This window comes from Odocoileus virginianus, chromosome 23 (assembly GCF_023699985.2).
Source record: "Odocoileus virginianus isolate 20LAN1187 ecotype Illinois chromosome 23, Ovbor_1.2, whole genome shotgun sequence".
Lineage (NCBI taxonomy): Eukaryota > Metazoa > Chordata > Mammalia > Artiodactyla > Cervidae > Odocoileus > Odocoileus virginianus.
In genome coordinates, this window is record NC_069696.1 from 3,285,701 (window position 1) to 3,307,906 (window position 22,206).

The 22,206-nt window shown below is 51.8% G+C and overlaps 1 protein-coding gene across 3 annotated transcripts in view; it reads right to left on the reverse strand.

Annotated features, from left to right (window-relative positions):
• Positions 1–858: 858 nt before the first annotated feature.
• The window catches only part of PRMT8 (protein arginine methyltransferase 8), a 71,543-nt gene continuing 50,195 nt past the window's right edge, over positions 859–22,206 (reverse strand). For 2 of the 3 annotated variants that reach the window (XM_070453163.1, XM_020869810.2), the window contains 4 exons: positions 15,053–15,168; positions 8,936–9,086; positions 2,496–2,617; positions 859–1,722 (listed from right to left, as the gene is read on the reverse strand). In XM_070453163.1, coding sequence (XP_070309264.1) covers positions 1,639–1,722; positions 2,496–2,617; positions 8,936–9,086; positions 15,053–15,168 — 473 coding nt within the window. In that variant the 3' untranslated portion in view covers positions 859–1,638. The remainder of the gene's footprint in view (positions 1,723–2,495; positions 2,618–8,935; positions 9,087–15,052; positions 15,169–22,206) is intronic. The other variant, XM_070453162.1, reaches the window with a different exon arrangement.

Consider the following 22,206-nt stretch of genomic DNA (forward strand, 5'->3'; position numbering starts at 1 on the left):
AAGAGAGGCCTCCCCAGCTGGAAGGGCAGAGGACTCAGCACAGGGTGGGTGTGGGGGGGCCGAGAGGGGGTGCAGAGGGCACCCAAGCAGGCCTGGAGATGGGGTGGCTCCTCCATGACCCCTCTCCTCCCCCCACCCTGCCCTGGGGCCCAGAGGCTCAGCTACCAAAGTGGAGGGGTGAGGGGGGCCCTGTGCTCAACCCCCAGGGCTTCGGGGAAGACAACGTGTATGCAGAAGCTCTAGTGGTAAAGAACCTGCCTGTCAGTGCAGGAAACATAAGAGACACAGGTTCGGTCCCTGGATCAGGAAGGTCCCCTGGAATAGGAAATGGCAACTCACTCCGGTATTCTTGCCTGGAGAATCCCATGGACAGAGGAGCCTGGTGGGCTACAGTCCATGGAGTCACAAAGAGTCAGACATGACTGAAAGACTTAGCACACACACAGTGAAAGGGCAGGCCCACTACTGCTGGAATCAGTGGTCATTTTCCCGGGCACTGCCATCCAGAAACCTGAGCCCAGAATCAAGAGCTCAGCCAGCACCTCCTGCCTCCTCTGGACCCTCCCAGCCTTTCTCGCCCCTGGCCTTGGTCCCTCTCCAGGCTACATCTGGCCTCCCATTCCAGAGCACTTGATGTTCGCTCATGTCCTCTGACCCGCACTCCAGAACCCTCCCCTTTCCCGCAAGGGTCACAGGGGAGATGCCCCCAGACAGGTCCTAACTTCATGGCAACCTCACCAAGCAGCCACCTTCCTTTTGGGAGTAGCACCATCAGATCTTCTGTTCCACTGTGGCCTCTGACCTCCTCCCGCACCCCCTCCCCCACGTCCCCAGAGCACCAGAAATGCAGCCACCCCATCCTTTCACTCTCATGTGCATTTATTGAGTGCCCACGGAGTTCGTGGTCCTATGCCCAGGCTTCGGAGCCACAGTCTAGTCAAAAGGAGACTGGAGCTAATACAGAGAACGTTTCATAGCTGGGAAGGGCTGGGGATGGAAGAGAACTAATCACAAAACAAATTTCTATTGGAAAGCAACAGATCTCCTCTGAGAGTAATATATATTCTACGCACGCGCACACACACACACACACACACACACACACACACTCCTGTGATGAACACGGACGTCAGCCGCTTGACTGTATCTGCACACACATACAGTACAGGTGCGCGGGGTTAAGTAACTAACCGGGAAGCTGTCCGCGCACGCACACGCGCACCGCCGCACGCACGTAGAGTCTGGCTTATGCTATCAAAGACACTAGTCTCCAGGTTCTAGAGAAGCAATCAGACCTAGATGCCTGCAGCATGCAAAACTTGAGGATCCAAGAGTCACGGTTAAGGAGGACGATGGGGACACGCGTGGACTCCTCCACCGGGGCCCGGCTGCAGCTCTGGCCGTGGCTCAAGGTCAGGAAAACAGAGCCTCTGAGAAGGGCCCCCCGGAGCAGAGCCGAGGGGCTGGGGGCCCTTGGTCCAGGGGCAGGGCCCTCGGGAGGCCGGCGGAGTTCACCAGTCTCGAGGGCACTCCAGGATGGATCGTGTCGTCCTGCAAACAGGGTCCCTGGTGGCCGAGCTGCAGATGGAGGCGAGTTTCCGGGCTGGCTCGCTCGCTCTCTGCAGCCTCCCACGTGTGCTAACGCATTTTGTAGTAATTAGATACAGATGTTTCGCACAGCTGTCCCTTAAAATCCAAGTCTACTGTGAAATCGAGGTCTCGCTGCAAAGGAGGAGGAGTCGGGGCGTCAGCGCCAAGGAGCCCGGGGACCACGCCCCTCCCTGCAGGCGGAGGGCCGGGCGCAACTGAGCTGCTAAGGGTTTCCAGCTCAGGACACCCCACAAACAGCCCTCACGACCCTCTTCCAGAGGCTCTTGGGAAAAGAGCCTCTTGGGAAAGTCGTTGGTTTCTAACCTAAATCCTTCCTGTTAGAATATAGAGATGTCCCCTCCGGTTTCAACTCTGGAGGAGTGCAGCGGTTGCCTCTCAGAGGAAGAGGCCCCAGACGCCCCCCCACCCCCCCACCCCAACCTTGGCGTTTGCAGGGCCCGTGACTGGCCTGGGGAGTGAGGGGGCGGGCCCAGAGAAAACCACACGGCCCAGCCCACCAGGCCAGCTGGAGGAATGCGAACTTGTCTTCCAGGCCACCAGACACAGCGGTTTCCTGGCTCAGCTCATCCCAAATGAGGTGAAACCCATGGCAACAGCCTCAGCTCACGGAACCCCTCTCATCAAGGGCTGGAAGCTGCCCTCATGGCTGGGAGGGTCTCAGGGGACCCTGCAGGAGGGCTCCAATTCTCCAGTTTTAAGGGGTCCAGGTTGGGGTGCTTCTAGGATGCCATCACATCCACATCTGCCTTTCTACCACCTCCCCTGTAACGTTCCCCCCTGCCAGCCAGTGGGGGAACCCCCCCCTCCTTGTCCCTCCTCCTTTCCGCGCCACCCCCCACCTCCCCACTCCCCAACACCTCCCCACCCCCTGCCTCAGCACTCACCACGTTTTTGGCATTTGGCTTCATGGATATAGTCCCGTAGATCTCCTCCCCTCTCCGGACAGTGAGGTAATCTTCCAGGTAGAAGACAGTCTGCTTCCAATGGGTGTAGGGGGCGTCAGGGGCTGAGGGAGAGAAGGGGGAGTCAGAGGAGATGCCTCCGGGGGCTTCCCTGGTGGTCCCCCTGCTAAGACCTCTGCGCTCCCAGTGCAGGGGAAGGTGAAAGCCACTCAGCTGGGTCCGACTCTTGGCGACCCCATGGACTATACAGTCCATGGAATTCTCCAGGCTAGAATACTGGAGTGGGTAGCCTATCCCTTCTCCAGCGGATCTTCCCGACCCAGAAATCAATACGGGGTCTCCTGCATTGCAGGTGGACTCTTTACCAGCTGGGCTACCAGGAAAGCCCCCAGTGCAGGGGGCCAGGGTTCAATTCCTAGTCAGGGAACTAGGTCCTACGTGCTGCAACTAAAGATCCCATGTGCGGAACTAAGACCTGGTGCAGTCAAATAAATAAGTATTTTTTAAAAAGAGAGAGAGAGATGTTTCGAGAAGGGCAGGGACCTCACCCGGAAGCTGCTGGGTTTCTTCTGGGACACTCTGAACACCCTGCCCAGCCCTCTCGCTGGGTCAGGTGCCCAGCGCCAGCGCCTGTTCCAAGTTCTGGCAGGTCTCCCCACTCAGCCCAGGGGCTCAACTTGTCATCGACTCCCCACGCCCTCCAGACTGAGGATCTTAGTGGAGAACCAGAGGAGAAACAAACTGACATTACAAGGTCATACCAAAGGTGGTATTAACACAAATGAATCTGAAAATGCTGCTGTTTCATTGGTTCAACAGAGTGAAGACTTGCAGACAGGTTCAGGGAAGAGATATGGAGGGCAGTCCATCCAGTCTCCTGTTAAATGACACCACTCACTCCAACTCCATGGCTAAACCAGTTTCCCCAATTTCATGGATATTCCAACCCTACAAACAGTTTTCTCAGCCTGCCTCTCTGTCCTAGATCAGTGGTTCCCAACCTTTTTGGCATCAGGGACCAGTTTTGTGAAAGATAATTTGTCCACAAACTGGGTGTGGGGGGATGGTTTCAGAATGATTCCAGTGCACTACATTCACTAGGCACTTTATTCCTATTATTATTACATCAGCTCACCTTAGATCATCAGGCATTACATCCCAGAAGTTGGGGATCCCTGCTATAACCCATCCTGCTACCCTTGACTCAGGCCTGCCGTGGGGTTTTAGCTGAGCCTTCCCACCTAGATAGGATAAAAATTCAGAATGATTCTCCTTCTACGGACCCAACGCTGGTCCACAGCTCACACCTCATGCATGAACCAAAGCCACACTGACACTTGTACCTCCCGTGAAATCCCATCCATCCTCTGGGCTCATGACAAATTCTACGAATAGATGAGGGGTCCTGGCCCAGCAGCTGCCACCCCTGGGACACTCTTCCCTCTCTAACCACCAGCCTCTCCCTTCCTCATCCTCCAAGGTCAATTCTCAGGAGAGCCTTACCTGACCACCCAGCTGGATTAAGGGTGTCCTGAGCCCGTGTGATTACTGTAATAGTCACACGGCTGCATAACCATCTCTGTCTCTTTTTACTTTCTGTAGTCTCCGCAAGACTGCAACCTCCATCAGGACAGGGGTCTGATGGACTATTACTATTATACCCTTGGAGCCCATCACCACACTTGCTAGGTCTGTGAGCATCTAATACATGACGGATAGTAAGAAGCCAGAGGGGGTCTATTGTGAGGCTTCAAGGTACCCAGGGATGTTCACCAAAGTTGAGACTTTGGAACCAAAGAGTTCCTCTTGTCCTGTAGGCTCTTACCTTCCTCCACCAGGAGGTGTGACTCATGAACACTGATTCACTCTTTGCTTACAACCAGAGCTAAAGGTGGAAAGCCTTGGGGAGGATGTAGTAAGTGACTTTCAAATACTTCAGAGGCTGTCACCTGAAAAGTCTGTGGCCTTATGGATGGCTTTGGAGACAGAACAAAGGCTAAGCCCTGGGCATCATCAGAAGGCAGAGTTTTAATTCGCAGGAAGAATTGGGGCTGTCCCTCAATCATACTGGCCACTGGTGGTCCAACCTGAAGGAATTCACACACAGCCTGCCTGGAGATTTATTGCACCCCCAGTGGGATCAAGATCATTCAACCCTCAGGATCTATTTTAATGGTGGTGAAGAGTCTGTCTTTGTCCTTCGTAATAGACTGGCTTGATCAAATGTCAGTGGTTTGAATACAGATTTGAGTAACCTTCGATGCATTTGGGAAATCAATGCAAAATCAAGGTCATGGAGAGGGGAAGCAGCCTGAGCACTTGGAAAGGCTTGAAGGAGGATCATGAACATGGAGTCTGTGCTGCTCAGATTGTGAATCTGTAAACACATCCAGCCTTCCTGGCCTCCAAGGCATACTGCTGTCCATGGGCAAAGTCCAGCTGTTCCCAGTACCTTCTCTGCCAACGGCACCTAAACAAATTGTCAAAAGATAGTTTCTGGGGTGTGCGGAGAGTGGCAGTGAATGACTGACAGCACTCTCGCCCCCACCACCACCCACATCAGCCCAGACAGGTGCCTCTCCTGTTCTTAAAGACCTTCAGGCAAGGAGATTCCAGCAGCTTCCTTCTGTCTCCTAATCAGATGCCCTTGGAGACTCCCAGAGATTTCACTGACTCAGATCTGCCAGCCAGCAAGCCTAGACCATCCACCTCTGATGCTGGCCCCCCAAAATGTGCCAGCCTTGAGTTGCAGGAAAGGGATTTTTTTTTTCCTTCAACATCAACATCAAAAGGTTAAGAACTTCCCCAAACATCTCATTTCTGTGATGGGTCCGCAGACTCATTGTCTAAAGCAGTTTTTTCAATCTGGGGTCTCCATCAGGGTTTCCAGGAGAAGCTGATTGCAATGTAAATGTTTTGACTCTGGTCCTAGGGGTTTGAAATCAGTAATTCTAGGGTCTGAGAAGGGGGCAGGTTTGCCAAGATGTAAATATCTTGTGTAGATAAACAAACAAGGCCGCAATGGTTGTGCAGACCCAGTCCTTCATATCCTATACATCTTTTGGGTAGGTGTCAGTGGAAAGGACATTGAATGAGGCAACAAGAGGCCCAGTGTCCAGTCTTCTTCTGCACTGTGACCCTGGCACTCATGCTCTACATCTGCAGAAGGTTTATCTCATGAAGGACGGTGAGGATTAGAAGACAGGAAGGGGGGTAGGACACATTGAATGTGACCACCTCCTGTTGCACCCAGGCCCATGTTCCCAGTGTAACTACCAAGAGCTCTCCTCTTTACTCTCAAACTGTCCTTGAAAGATGAATTGCATGGTCACCTTATATATATATGTATATATGTATGTAAGTATGTATGTATGTATGTATGTATGTATATATAACATATCAGGCCCAGATCAGGGTATTGTTAAGCCATTGCATTAGGTGGTCATTTACTCTTTGTGGAAAATGGTATATCATGTCATTTATCCAACAACTATGGCTCTGGCTTATAAAGCAGGGCTGCCACACTGTCTTGGTCTGGAATGTTCTAGGATTGATTCCCCAGAGAGTTGCTGGGCCCAAGGGTGAGAACTCAGCATCACTATGGACCACGACATCCAGAGAGTTGGTCAGTGAACAGGCCTTTCCCTCACTCCTCGCCCCAACGATAACCGTCAAGGTCATGTCAGTGGCTTTTAAATTTCTGTTATGATGATACTGTCATTTATTCACTCATTAATATGTTTGCTCATTCACTCAGCAGACATCCACTCAGGATGCCTATCGTCTGCTTGACGTGGTCCTAAAAGTGGGGAACAGCAGCCAGTACAGCCTTGCCCCATGAGATCCAACAACCTAAGTGAGAAGACACTCGGGTAACTGGCCGTAACATCCAGTGGGGATTGTGACTGGTTGTCACAGAGGCTGGGAGTGGGGCATACAGGGGCCAGTGGGTACGAACAGAGGGCCCTTTCACAGGAAGACTTTTCCTGGTGCTTTTGGAGACAGAGTGGAATCCTGCCTCCTGGTCTCTTTCCAGTGGTTAAGGGGATGGTAGTTCTTTCTGGAATTTAATACTTCTTCTAGCTGTAAATTTGTAATTCTATTCCCTAGGGTTTTCACAGTGTTTTGGAGAATTCAAAACTGCATGAAGAAGCATCTTTGACCTGAGGAGCTGACTTGGTGTCACAGGGAAGCCAAGCTGGGAAAGGGGATGCCAGGCCACTGAGTCCATCCGGCCATTTCACTCATTATGCGCCCAAGGCCCAGAAAGGGACCCACTCAAATTTATCTCCACTGCCCGCTGCCCTCCCTTACTGGTTCCTGGAAAAGCTAGTACTTAACCCCAAGTCTGCTTCTACTCAGTACCGCCCGTCCACCCACACAGTCTCCCCAAGGGGCCCAGTTCACATTTCCTACCCCACCCGCAGAGCATATGTCCAAGGGGCAGAGCCGCTGGGCCCGCCGGCTGATTGGCACAGCCCAGAGCTCTGAGTGGCTGTGCCCATTTGCAACAGCTTCTGCCCAGAGCTTCAAGGGGAAGACACGGGCAGAGCCGTTAGCAGGGATGGTTTCCAAGCTGCACAACGTGATGTGCTTTCCAGTGTCTCCTGGAGCAGCTGCAGCCCCTGGGGGCCCATGGGGAGGAACCACTTAGAACAACCTGCATTTCAACTCAAGTTCAAAGCTAGCTGAGACCAAAAACACCTTATTTAGGTCTACACATACACATGAAACAACTTTTTAAAAATAGCAGGGGATAATTAACCCAAAATTCAGGATAATGTTCAGCTGGAGGCGATGTGGGGAGTGGGATAAGGGGACTCTGAATTAATTTAATCGCCTGTGTGATCAGTCATGTCCGACTCTGTGACCTCGTGGACTTTAGCCCACTAGGTTCCTCTGTCCATGAAATTTTCCAAGCAAGAATGCTGGAGCAGGTCACTTCCTACTCCAAGGGCTTTGCCCGACCCAGGAGCGAACCCATGTCTCCTGCTTGGCAGGCAGATTCTTTACCACTGAGCCACTTGGGAAGCCTCCTGAATTAATTGACTTACATTTAGTAATTATAAACCTTATTGTATTATGCTTGTTAATAATGTATTTCAGTTTAATATTTATATTCTAATTAACAATATTTTATCTCTTGATATTAACTAATACATTCACATTCTACTACTAATAAACTTACTTCTAGTCACTATTTCATTCGAATTAATAATACTTCATTTACAATCTAGTTACTGAGCTAGGTGGCAAGTTCACAAGCATTTGTTGTGTTAATTAAAACATAAGCAAAAAGTGAACCATGAGTGGTAGTATGTCATAGTACTATGTCATGAGCCACAAGTTAGGATCAATCTATTTCTGCACATCTGGGGTCCTTAAACACAAAGAGGAAATACTCTTTCCCCGGCGATCAGAGTGCAGAGGGTCTGAGTAAGCCCGACCGCCCACCCATGCCAGCTGGTAAAGATGGCAAGACATCCGTGACACGCTGGACCAAAACCCTACGCTGACATCCACCAGAAACAGACCAGCTCAGGGAAAGACAGACCGCAGCTGGGAGCTAGCTATACAGGGCTAGAGCCCAGGCGTTAGAGACACAGAACTCTTTCCAGACAATCCTTGCCCCCTGACTTTCTCATCTCCGGCAGCAGGGTGGGCGGGCCCTGGGGGAGGCAATCCCGGGGATGGAAGCCCTGTGGCTCCACCCTTGGCCTCCAGTCACAGCCGTGACCCTCCAGCAGGCTCCTCCTCAGCCTCAGTGCACCCCCCTCCCCCACTGAAAGGCTGAGTCCCACCCATCTTTCAAGATCCAGGTGAAATATCCCACCCGCTGCATGCTGTTCCCCCAAACCGAGAAGATAAACTGGTCTGCTTCTCCTAAAGGAGGCAGAGCAGCTGCTAATAACCGGGGCTGGAGTCCTCTGGTTTTCCCGGGATGAGGAGGCACCAGGGCTGGCCTGGCTGATAAAGACCAGAGGACCCTGGTCTTGGTGGTCAGGAGACATTGACTCCGGAAGAAGCCCTCTGTGAGGAATTAAGGTAAGTCTCTTGCTTGCTCTTTGCCACAAGGAAGTCTCAATCCCCTCCGTAACCTCTCCTGCACACAGGAGGTGCTCAGGAAACACTAAATGAATAAGCGTGCATTCAAAAAGGCAGCCCCAACACCTGCCCCTGCCCACCCGACACTGACTCTCAGCTCTGGCCATGGCCATTACAGTTTTTTACCTTCTCCTCTAGCAGCCTGAACTGTGGGGAACGTGCCATTCCTCCAGGACTGGAGAGGCTTGCGAGGTGCCAAGTGAGGATCCCCGGCTGATGCCCCCCGGCCCTTGCCCCACGTCCAGGCTGGGGAGGTCACGTCCCACAGAGCCTGGGCACCAGGCCGGGTGGGTCTGGAAGGCCAGCAGGAGGCTCACCTGTGGAAAACCCCATTTTCTTGTGGCACTTGGTAAACTCGATATTGAAATAGGTGACCAGGGCGTGGACGTAGTCGTTGCGCTGTACCTGCAGGCAGAAGGCGGACGTGAAGGACAGCTCCTCCGTCTTCACCGTGTAAATGTCCACCTCCTGCAGTCCAGAGGAGAGAGAGTGTGGGTCATCCCCCGGGGAGACTATAGACCGCAGACTCCCCTGGGTATCACATCTCTTGGGACCACGTCCCAGGCCCACCCACCACCCTCCCCACAACCTCTCCCATCCTTTCTAGGGTGGAGTTTGCTCCGTGCGTACGTGTGTGCATGCTCGGTTGCTCAGTCCTGTCCAACTCTTTGCCACCCACCAGGGTCCTCCGTCCATGGGATTCTCCAGGCAAGAATACTGGAGTGAGTTGCCCTTTCCTTCTCCAGGGGAACCTCCCCAACCCAAGGATCCAACCTGTGTCTCATGTCTTCTGCACTGGCAGGCAAGTTCTTAACCACTAGCACCACCTGGGAAGCCTGGTACTGGGGGCCAAATTCTGAGGGGTGGGGCAGGGAGGTGGGGCGCCCCAGACCCACTGCATTAAAGCAGCCACCTGCTCCATCAAGCCCTCCCAGATTCCAGCAGAGCTGACTACGCATTTCCCGCCAACAGGAGGCCCTGAGTACCAAGCCCACACAGTCACAGGCTGAGCCAAGGGAAGTCTGCTGACCATTTATCACCAGCCGGACAGTTAAATGCATAAAAAGAGGAAATAAGAGGCGAGAATTTTTCGGTTCTAGCTGGGAATGGAGAACACAAGGAACTGATAACTAACAGTTTCAGCCAAGAAGTGACTGAAAATCAATCTTGGCTGGCAGCAGGAGTCATGAATGATGGTTTGCAGTGTGGTGTTCTCTCTGGGCAGAGGATGCTGACCTGATGTGGGCCAGCCCCAGTGAGACAGGACAAAGCTCCCCAGGCATCCAGACCACTTTCAGGGAGGTCTAAGGGTGGGACCTCCCCCTGCTGGGTTGCACAGCAGGGACCTCTGTCCTGAAAGCTCTGTGCAAGCCAGACAGACGCCTGTGTGCCTGGAAATGGTTCCCAAGGGTGTACCTGAGACTCGGATAATGGAAGGTGCTGGGAATAAGCAGGAGAGAGGGGTCTCAGGGGAGGGGGTAGGAAAGACAAAGAGGCTTTTATCTCTACATGTTTCTAGGATGAAGAAAGAAATCCCAGGACCTTCAAAGCCAAGTCCTGCCTCTACAGGGTGGACAGAGGCAGAGGTGAGGCCAATGCGGCGGCCAGCCCAGAGCTCTATTACGGTGCAGGGTGGCAGCTACAACACCCGATGACCTGTTGGTTGGGAAGAGAGTGTGAGTGCAGGTGTAGGGGCCTGTGGGAGCCCTCGGAGTCGGTGACATCACTTCACATAAGCCATGCTATGCTTCTAGAGCCCAAGGATGGGGAAGAAGGACTAAAGGTCCTTGTGAGGCCAGGTCAGGCATGCAGAATCCACTGGAGTTAGAAAGCTGGTCCCCTGTTACCCTGGGAATGCGAGAGCCCTAAGAGCATCCCCAGGAGGTCAGTGGCCCTGGACACCTGAGCACCCCCAGGCCGGATTCGCTCACTGCCCACCAGGTGGCCAGTCCTCCCCTGACATCTCCAGTCAGTAGGTCCTGCTTCAAAACCCTCCTCTCTAACTTCTACCCACGGAACAAGCCAATGCCCACTCCTGCTCACATGGATCCCGCAACTTTCTCTTCTCCAGTGTAAATGGCCTCTTCTAAGTCGTCATTTCCTTCTCCCTCCTCCCTGGGGCTTCCCAGGTGGAGCTAGTGGTAAAGAACCCGCCTGCCAATGCAGGAGATGTAAGAGGCACGGGTTCGATCCCTGGGTCGGGAAGATCTCCTGGAGGAGGAAGTGGCAACCCACTCCAGTGTTCTTGCCAGAGAAAGTCCACGGACAGAGGAGCCTGGTGGGCTATAGTCCATGGGGCTGGAAAGAGTTGGACACAACCGGGGACCCACTTCTAGCAGCTGTGTGCTGTGTGTGTGTGCTCAGCTGCTTCCTGACCCAGGGATCGAGTGGGCATCTCCTACACTAGCAGGCGGACTTTTTCACCACTGTGACACCTGGGAAGCCCCACTCTAGCAGCCTCTGACCTCAAGGACCACCCACCCCGCTGGTCCCTATGACCTTTAGGCAGACAAGACCCTCCCCCACTGAGTCCCTCTCAGAATCTTTCTCCTTTCCTCCTGGGACCAGAGTCCGGGGGCTGGAGGCGAGGTGGAGTGGGGAGGGTCCTTCATTCTATGCCACCCTGTTAGCTTGGGCCATTGCCCCATCGGGGAAGCGTGTCTAGCTCCAGCACCTGTCAGCTCACAACATTGGTCATCCCTCCCATGCACAAGACTGGAGGTCCCTCCAACCCAACAACTCTCAGAGAATCGGAGCTTAACTGGGTTTTTGTTGAGGGCTTCAGCTCAGTCTCCAGGGCTGGGCTTATGGTGTCTACTCTCACCTGCTTCTCAACCTCCTCCTCTACTGGGGCCAGCCCGCCTGTCTCCAGGCTCATTCCAAGGTCCCTGTCCCTGTTTCTTGGGTGCCCTTGGCCACTAGCCCAGCCTGGTCTTTGTACACTGCTTCTGGCTCAGCTCAGAGGTCTCACCGCCTCTGCCCCCATCCCCACCATTAGACCAGAGCTTGTTAGACCCGGGGGCTGGACGTGATGGTCTGTGCACCCTCCATGTGTGACCTGGCCCCTAAAACTCATCATTTTCCTCCTAACACTGTCTTCCCGCCTGACGACTCTCCCTCCCATCCACCCCCAGGCCTCCCCTTCAGTGTGAATTTGAGCGTGCTCAGTTTTGTCCGACTCTGTATGACCCCCACGGACTGCAGCCCGCAGCTCCTCTGTCCACGAGATGCTCCAGGCAAGAATATTGAAGTGGGTTCAGACCAACCCACCAACCTCTCTAAGATGCATTCAAACTATGCCACTCCCTGGATCTAAAGACTTCCAGAACTTTCCAGGACTCACCTATCAATATCCCAGCCTCTGGGCCTGGACACAGAGAGGGACCTGGGAAGTAGGCTGTGTGACTCACCTGGACTTGCTGTCTTCCTCCTCTGGCCTCCCCTCACTTCCTCACCACTCTCAGCGTGCACAAGAGCACACACGCATGTATGCACGCACACACACACACACACCACCCCGTCTATCGGGGATTCTGTCTCTATGGGGGTCTCAGATGTCCATCAACAAAATGTCAGCCGCCAGTGCTCTGACAGCGTCCTCTAGGTCCTCCAGACTTTTGCCTCTAAACAGGGGCCTCTGCAGGAGCAAAAGCCCTGCAGACTGAAAGTCTGATATACATTAAAGTGGGTGAGACAGAGGGGCAGCTGCTCTTTTGGAGTGCCCCCCGCCCTGCCATCTGTGCCTCAGAGACACAAGGCCCTCTGGGTTGGATCCCCCCTCCTCTTAGACTCAAAGTCTCCAGAGTCAGACCCATCACCTACCCCCCAGAGCCCTGATCCTTTTGCCAGAAAGCTTCCTTTCTCTGCAGCAGCAGCAGGAGCTCTGAGACCCCAGAGGGACCCCTGACTGGGCCTCAGGCCACCCCACCAAGCACAGCGCTCCACAGGCATCGGTGACTCTGAGGAGCCGGGCCGCTGCTGTCCCCACTAAGTCATGTTATAAACGGACGTCTCAGAGCAGAAGGCTGGTCAAAACAGAGTCTTAATTATCATCAAGTGTCACAAGCCGCAACGTTAATAGCGATGAAAATAGCAATTAAGTGTGTGAAGAAGGGCGAGTGTTTTCCCAACAGACCCGGGAAGACAGTGCTGAGCACATTAGCAAGAGCTGATGGACGGCTCTCCTGGTGGTGGAAGCAAACACAGCCGACCTTGCCCTTCTCAGAGCGCGCAGGAAGGAAGGTGACTGGCCGGGGAGGGCCCGGAGCTCCAGTTCCTGCCATGCCCCCAGCCCAGGCTGCACTCAGGAGAGACCCTGGCCTGTTCCTAGCTGGGAGGGGGAGAGGAAGGAGGGGAGACAGAGCAGGCCAGTCCAGGACCAGCAGAGGGCGTGCACAACGGCTGTGGCCACCCCTGCCAGGTAGAGGTGGAGAGTGACCTGGGAAGGAATTTCATCCCGTGTGGGTAAATGCTTCATGGCTCCATGCAGCTGCCATCTGCCATTTGGGCAAATTCAATGGCACCAGGCGATTTCCACTCATATTACAATATTTGCAGGAATGTTTTGCACCATGGGTGAATTATTTGGGGGGTATTTTGCTGGACCTGGGCTTCCCTGGTGGCTCAGATGGTAAAGAATCCGCCTGCAATGCAGGAGACCCAGGTCCAATCTCTGGGTCGGGAAGATCCAGAGAAGGAAATGCCTACCCACTCCAGTACTCTTGCCTGGAGAGTCCCATGGACAGAGGAGCCTGTCCTGTAGACCCCCATGGCTACACAGTTCATGGGGTCGCAAAAAGTCAGACATGACAGAGCAACTAAGCACATGATAGTTTGCTGGACCTTGTTTGGAGTGCCAGAAGGAAGAAGCTTCATGGACAGAGGGGCTGGTGAGAAGAAATAAAAGGATGTTTACTCATCATCAGTCCTGCCTGGACTTGGAACCGGCCAAGCTAACAGGTAGCAAAACCCTCCAGCGCGAGGCCAAGGTTCTCAGGCAGGGTGTTATAACAGACAAGCATCCTTTATTTGATGGGACCTGTATGAGGTTCACCTAGTTTTATTTGTCCTCTGGGGTCCCTTCTAAATCCAAGACAACAAGGGTTGTGTTCCTCATGAGGAACACAGTCCCCAGCTCTCGCCTGGACAAAGCAGCGGTTTGCATTCACCCTGCAGGAAGCTTCCCTTCCCCCAGGGGCCTGGGCTCTTCCCTGGCCCATCCCCCAGAGCTCCCTGAACTGCAGTGATGCTCGCTGGACCAGAGCTGGCAGAAGTGTTTCAGCACAGTGAGGGCTGGGGGGGAGGGCCAAAGACAACCGACACGATGAACCCGCATACACAATGAACCCAGATTCTTTGATTAAAAAGTGAACTTGAACCCTGTGAAATGGATGGCTTTCTGGACTTTAAGAAAGCAGTCAAGTACCAGGAGTTTTCCTCGGGTCAGGAGGACAGATCAGCATATGTAAATACAGATACTTAGACAAAGGGCTGGAAAGGTTAACCCATTATATGGACAGTGGTTACCTCCTGCGGGAGTGTGGGGCTGGAAGGGTGGTGAGGTCAAGGGGGACTTTTATCTGTACCCTGGCAAAAGGGGATTCCCAGGTGGCATTAGTGGTAAAGAATCTGCCTGCCAAGGTAGGAACCACAAGAGATGCCGGTTCAATCCCTAGGTCAGGAAGATCCCCTGGAGGAGGAAATGGCAACCCACTCCAGTGTCCTTGCCTGGAGAATCCCGTGGACCGGGGAGCCTGGCAGACTACAGACTACGGGGTCACAGAGTCGGACAGGAGTGGGTGCGCAAGCACACAGCAAAGTTGGCGTGTTTGGAAATTTAGTCATAGGAATGCTATTCCTGGGAGGAAGATGAGGAGGGGAGGACCTGCTGAGCAGTTCTCCATCTGCACCGAACACAGAAAGCCGTGGAGGACAAGACGTGAAGCCGTGTACAAACCAGGGAGCCCGGGACGCGGTGAGCCCCGCCCGGCCCATCACAGGTACGCTTGGAAGCGGGGGAGTGTGACGCTGACTGCATAGCCGATAGAGGTTAGGGATTTCTTCCCTAAAGCCGCCGTCCTGCCCCGAATGGAGGGGCTTCCCCTCACCTGAGCCTCCAGGACTTCTCTCTCTGATGCTCCCCAGCCCCCCAACACACCCCCTGCCCCCGCTCACATCACCAGGAGACACGCACTGACCACCCCCAGCTGTGCCACCGTGGAGTCCCCTGGCCCTCTTTCGACAGCTCTGCTCAGGGCCAGTGGCTGCTCTCACTGGTCACCCTGGGCTGCCGGAGGCTCCGGCCGGCCGAGATGGCCTTGCCTGAAGCCTGGGGCCCTGCAGGAGCCTGCGTGGCCTTGACCCCAGGCCCGAGCATCCAGGTGGCACAGTCGGCTTCCCGCAGCCCCAGGCCCACGCAGGACCCGTCTGCAGACCTTTATTAAACAGGCGTTGGTCACCACTTGCTTTGGATCCACGATGTCCACCAGGGGCTCCTTCATGGCAACGTCCCGAATACAAGTCATGTCAAAGCCATAGACGTTCTCCCACCCTGTGGGGAGAGAGCGAGATGTGAGGGCCAGCAGCGGGACCCCCAGAAGTCCCTGGGCCCCCTGAGTCCTAGAGGGTGGGCGGCAGCTCGTGTTCCCCGGTCTGACGACAGGAGAGGTCCTCGCCTGGTGGAGAGTTTCACAAGGTGCCAAACGCTGGTTCCCACCATCTAATGTGCACAGGTCCCGATTTAGGGTTTGGAAAAGTAAAGGTCAGAGAGGGTGAGAAACTTCTCCGAAGTCACACAGCTAGATTCGTGTCGGGCCAGGACTAGAACCCAGACTCCTGACTCTTTCGTATCTGCTCTCCTCCCTTCTTTCTGAGCCTCAGCATCTCCTATGAACTCTCTCCTCCACCGTCCCCACTTCTACCCCGCTGCCTCGGCTCCATCCCACCCCGTGCCTGGAAGGCCATCTCTCTCCTTCCTCCCATCCCCACCTGCTGAAGCTCTCATGAAGCAGAAAGGAAGCTCTCTGAAGCCTGGTTCATGAAACAGGCTGCCGTCAGAATCCCAGTGCCGCCTCTTACTAGCCAGGCCCTCATGCAAATCTCCTAGCCCCTCTGATCCTTCATTTCCTCAACTGCAAAATGTGAGGTGGGGAGCAGGGGTGTCCAAGAGAGGCCTTGCTTTCTCATACACCACAATGTCCTCACTAAGGACCCGTCTTGTGAGACATATCCCTCAGGTGGGCGCAGAGCAGCCCAGCAGTGCCCTTTGCCCCCGGGGGCTGTTCATAACATGCTTTAATCAGGGAACAGATTCAGGGTGCAGAGTTGGAAGTCAATGAGTGCAAGTCTGATGGTCCAAGTGTTGGTCGCTCAGTCATATTAGACTCTTTGCAACCCCATAGACTGTAGCCCACCAGGCTCCTCTGTCCATGGGATTCCCCAGGCAAGAATACTGGAGTGGGTAGCCATGCCCTTCTCCAGGGGATCTTCCCAACCCAGGGACTGAACCCAGGTCTTATGCATTGCAGGCAGATTCTCCACCATCTGAGCCACCAGGAAGTCCATGATGGTGCCAGATCGCCGGTAAATGATGGTCATCACTGCTACCACTGATTGATCACCCAGCCCTGGCCATATCCATCACTGACTTTCTCCAGCAACCCCATGAGAATGCCTTGATACAGCAGATGAGAAGATGGGGCTGGCAGAAGCTGGTGCTCGGCTTACATGCATGTGGGATACTGGGCTGGTTCCCATAGCAGGAAAACCGTGGTGCTGGGGCACAAACCCTGTGTCCTAACCCTTCAGCTGCACCGATACAGCCGTGACAGCAAGCAGGAATGCCATTTGCTCTCCCCACAGTGCAGAGAGTGCATTCCCCAACCATTTTGGCACCAGGGACCAGTTTAGTAGCTCAGCTGGTAAAGAATCCACCTGCAACGTGGGAGATCTGGGTTCGATCCCTGGGTTGGGAAGATCCCCTGGATAAGGGAACAGCTACCCACTCCAGTATTCTGGCCTGGAAAATACCACGGACTGTATAGTCCATGAGGTTGCAAAGAATCAGACATGACTGAGTGACTTTCACTTTCACCGGTTTCATGTAAGACAATCTTTCCTTGGACAAGGTTGGGGGAGGTGGTTTCAGGATGACTCAAGTGCATTACATGTATTGGGTGCTTCATTTCTGCTATTATTACATGAGCCCCACCTCAGATCATCAGCATTAGACCCTGGAGGTTGAGGACCCCTGCTTTAGCGGAGTCTTTAGTTACTGTGTGGCTGAATCTTACTTGTCCGTTTACTCAGAGGAGTTTAGAAATACATTGAAATAGACTTGCTTTTCTCTGAAATCTTACAGGATTAAATTATTTTTAAATGTTCACCAAACAAATGGAACCATAGGGAACTTACATCCCTCTGTGTGTTTAGGAGATGGGGGTAAAATGAGGGAGGTGCGAACAGTCAGGGAATGCTGGGTTCCTTTTCCTCAGGATCTTTTCAAGGGCACACAAAGACTTTCCTTGAAGAGAAGAGGCTGGGAAAATAATCATCTCTCAGAGGGCAAGCACTCATGCAATTCTGGCTTGAGTATTAGATGCCAGTCAGATCCCATTATATACCCGAGGCTAGAGCCAAACTTCCAACTGAACCTACCTACGTTTGGGGCTTCCCTGGTGTCTCAGACAGTAAAGAATGTGCCTGCAATGTGAGAGATCTGGGTTCGATTCTGAGTCCAGGAAGATCCCCAGAGAAGGGAATGGCAAACCACTCTGGTATTCTTGCCTGGAGAATCCCATGGACAGAGGACCCTGGTGGGCTAGAGTCAATGGGTCGCAGAGTCAGACACACTTGAGCGACTAACACTCAACATTTGGGGAAGTGTGGTGACAGCTCCAGAGATCCCCTGCTAGAATCTGGAAAGAGCTGTCCATGCTTACCCAGGTAAAACATGCACACCCACACACACTGTCTTTTTTTAAAACCCTTTCTCAAGACACCTACTGCTACATATCTGCTCTTGCCCTCTGCCCTGCTTTAAGTTCAAAAGTGAAAGTGTATCTGAGAGTCCATGTTAAATGGTTAAAATCCTGGCTTTGGGCTTCAAATCTTGGCTCTGTTTATTTGCTGTGAGACTTTAGGCAAGAATTTAACCACTCAAAGAGCTGGTTTCTTCTTTAAAATAGAGATGATGAACTTATAGCCACCAGGGAACGCAGGGGGAAGGATTGGGAGAAGGGATAGTTAAGGGATTTGGGGATGGACATATATGCATTCCTATATTTAAAATGGATCACCAGTACAGCACAGGGAACATTGTTCAATGATACGCAGCAGCCTGGATAGGACGGGGGTTTGGGGGGAAATGGATACAGGTGTATGTATGGCTGAGTGCCTCTACCATGCACCTGGAACTATCACAACATTGTTATACTCCAATAGAAAATAACAAGTTTTTAAAAATAGAGATGATGCTGATGATGACAGTTGCTCTATAAGGTTGTTATGAGGATTAAATATGATGATACATGTAAAGTACATAACAGGGTCTGGCACATAGAAAGCCCTTGAGATGTGATAGTTACTGTGGTTATGTGGTTGAGCTCTGGCTTTGCCATCATCCAAGCTTGTGACCCTGGCAGCTTGGCCCCCTTCTTTCCAAATTGTTTGTAAAGTGAGGAGTTTAATCCAGTGGTTCTGTGTTCCAGAATCATCTGGGACACTTCTTAAAATACAGATTCCTGGACCACAGCCAGACCTACTGAATAAGAATTTCCAGATTTGGGCCCCAGGGAGATGGGATTTCCAGGTCAACATAGGCAATTCCAACCAGTTGGAAATCCTTGGGCTCTGTGATCGTTGAAGTTCCTTCCAGTTCAATTTTCAAATGGACTTAAAGTCTCACATGGCCATTGTGACACCTCCAAGCACCTCGCTCCCATGGGACCCCTCTCCTTCTGTATCCTCAGCATCTGCAGCAGAACATCTGGCATAATACAGGTCCACCAATATTTATTTATTTTTAATGAAGTTTATTCCAAACATTTAATGCCTGCACTGCTTCACAAAACCTGGTATTTTCGATACCTTCTTGGGGTTAATTCATGTCTGATCTTCCCGGCCATACAGCCCCACTTCCAGTTATTCAGTGACAGATTATCTAGGACATTAGGGTTTTTTCCTCTCCAGTCCACTGACCATGCATTTCCCACTAGCTTCTCTACCATATGTGAAGCAGGGATGGGAGAGGATACACATCAAGCATATTAATCTTTTGTTGCAATTCTGTCTTATTTATTAAATGAGTGAATGTGGGATGAGGGTCATCAACCACCAGGAAAGTGTTAACTAACTTTCTAGGGATTAAAAAATAACAACAGAAAGACCTGTGAAATTTAGTTGATGGATTGAAACAACGCTTGAAGAGGACCACACTATGGTGCGCTGAATATAACTAAAACAACAACAAAGTCCAGACCTACCAGCTCGTCCAGACAAGGTGGACTAAAATTCCCACTTGAATGCACTGGTAGAGGAAGAGGCATGCTCTTCTCTGGGCATAAATTATTCACCTGTCTCTACTGTCCAGCACTACTCACAATGTCCAGCATTAATAAGAAATTACAAGATGCATGGAAAAGAAAGAAAAATATGATACATTACCAAAAGGAAAAACAGTCAATAGAACCAGACTCAGAGTTCAGGTATTGGGAATATCTAACAGGGATGTTCAAGTACTTTAAGAAATATTTTATAGAATCGAATGGGGAAAAAACATGCATGAAGAGATGAAGAATTTCATCAGTGAGACGGAAATGCTGGAAATGAAAAAAATCACAATATCAAAGATGGAGAATTCTTCCAATGAGCTTATGGGCCAGCATGGATATATATTAGAGGAAATAATAACCTGAAAACAAAGACAGGAAAACAAGCTTCACTTTTCAGTGGAGAGATCTGTAGCTACATTCCCCCTCCCTGACCTGGCCCCAGTAATTTGAGTTTCTCTGCTGGAACTAGTGGGGCTGCCTCAGGGAAAAACAGAGCAGGCAGCACCAGGAGTCACTTACAACTTCTCCTCTAGACAGAAAGGAAGGTGTGTGTAACAGTTTAATACATTTTAGGCTCTCAGATCAAAGTCAACTCCTGGTGTAAATAGGCTAGAACCAGGAAGTGGAACTCTGGATGTCGGGGTGGTGGAGAAACCCATGGAAAAGACCCGAACCCTCAAAGAGGTCCTGCCCTCCAATCTTCCAGCTACAGGCACCACCATCTCTATACAAGAGGTCCCTCATCATCGTCTCACTATCCAGGAATTCGGTGCCCATCCTCTGACCCTCAGCAGGTTCTAGAGTCAACTACTGGGTAAGAAAATCACATGCACTATCTACCCGGTTTCCTTCCAATTTTGAGATTCTAGAAATCCTCAGAGTAAAATTAATGATTGCACCTCTGTCTGGGAATCTTCACTGGATCACTGGTAAGGAATGTACCTTCAGTGCAGGAAACACTGGTTCAGTTCCTGGGTTGGGAAGATCCCCTGGAGGAGGAAATGGCAACCCACTCCAGCATTCTTGCCGGGAAATTCCAAGGACAGAGGAGCCTGGTGGGCTACAGTCCATGGGGTCACAAGAGTCGGACATGACTTAGCGACTAAATCACTGTCAACCACATATTGGTACTTGCCATGGGTGCTTGCCATCTGCAAGGATTAAATCATGTGCTGCTTCAGCGCCTGCCCTCCAACACTCCCTGAAGAAGTCCAGGGTGGAGAGCAGAAACGAGGCACTCTGTGCTCTAGAAAGCTGGCAGGACAGGTCTTCAGAGAGATGTTCTCAGGAGCTGATTTTATGAGCCCAATTCTAGTACCTCCTCGTATCTAGAAAAACACTGAAATCCTTCATGGTGCACGACTGTTTCTCGTGACTGGCAGAAGCTTCACAAGACCAGCAGAAACTTTCTAAAACAATAAACGTGCTTGACTGTATCTATTCCCCTTTACCAAAATCACATATATACTGTTCTTCCCCCGACGTCTTTGGAGCGGTTTCTCAGAGCCGTCTGAGGCGCTGTCTCCCAGACTGCGGTCCTTATATTGCCCTAAATGGAACTTAACTCCCAGCTCTCACATTATGCCTTTTCTTTAGGTCGACACCACCACCACCACCTCTCTCAGCAACATCACTTTGTACACTCCCCTGCTGGTTTACTTCTCTTCCTTCATTCCTTTTCTCGTTCATTCATTCGTCAAGCCGTGCGTTGTGAGCCTGGTACACGCCAGTGATGTCTCTGCGTGTGTGTTCTCTAGCCATTGGTGAGGAAACTGAGAGCAATTTCTGAGTTTCATCCTGCTTGTGTTTCCATGTTGCGTGTGGTTGAGAAAAGAGGGGAGGAGAAGGGCTGAGAGGGGGAGGGGCGGGGACAAACTTTTCCTAACAATTTTCTTTCTGAAAGGGATTGGGCACAACTCCTTCTCCTGCCCTGTTTAAGATTTTTCTTTTGTAGCCGGTTCTTGAGTCATCAGAAATTTGCTTACAATGGTTTCCTTAGCAACCAGCAACCTTTCTGCCTTCACTTTGGATTTAGGACTCTGAGTAACCAAAATCTCTGTTTATTTAAAACAGATTTCTAAATGGGCTTGCTTCCTTTCCTAAAAACAGAAACAGGTCATTTTTTAAAAGAAATGTTTAAATAGAAAACTTTGAGACTATGTTAAATAAAATGTAAAGGTGAATTTGATTTTGAGTTTGCAGGGAATGCTATTGACAGACTATAGAGATTCCACAAGAAAAAAATGGGGCTATCTTTCAGTCTTTTTTTTTTCTTTTTCAGAAAGTATGAAAATTGCAAAAAGCAGGAGACTCAGTCCCATGGTCTCCTGTCCTGGGCTGGCACCTGAGTAGCGGCCAGTGCCCCAGGGCCTGTCAGGGCTGATCCAGTCCTCAAGACAAGGTGCGTGAGGTCGAGGTCCCGAACAGGATCCAGGCAAGGAGGAGGGTGAGGTCTGTTTTACTTTATACCATGAGGAAGTTCCTTAAAGAGCCGAGCCAGGTCCGAGTTCAATCAATTTAGAGGGCGTGAGAACAAAGAGTGTGCCTGTAGGTTCTCCTCCAAACACAATTTAAACAATTATAGCAAGAACTCCAAAGGCAGCATAACCACACAGCTCCAGGGCAAAATATGTCCTATTTATTCATGCATTTGAGCAACATTTGCTGTTGAGCTGTTTTTGAAACCTATCACGAGATTGCATCTGGCCTAGATTCTGAGCCCCTGGGGGCCAGCGTGCTCGGCAGTCAGGCTCGGGGCCAGGGCCACAGGCAGGAAGGGGCTTAACGACACAGCTGGGGACCAGATCCAGGTTGCCACGTGCGGCATCAACAACTGTCACACCCCTTAAATACATTGTCTCACTTCCTCCTCACGCCGAGTCTACAGGTTGGGGGAGTTTTATCTCAGACCGAGGCTCAGAGATGTTAGGTGACTCGTTCACGGTCACCCAGAGGATGCAAAGTCAGAGCTGGCCACCTTCAAAGCACCATCATCTAACCTCCTACCTCTCCTTGCTCACTGAACATTAGAAATGACG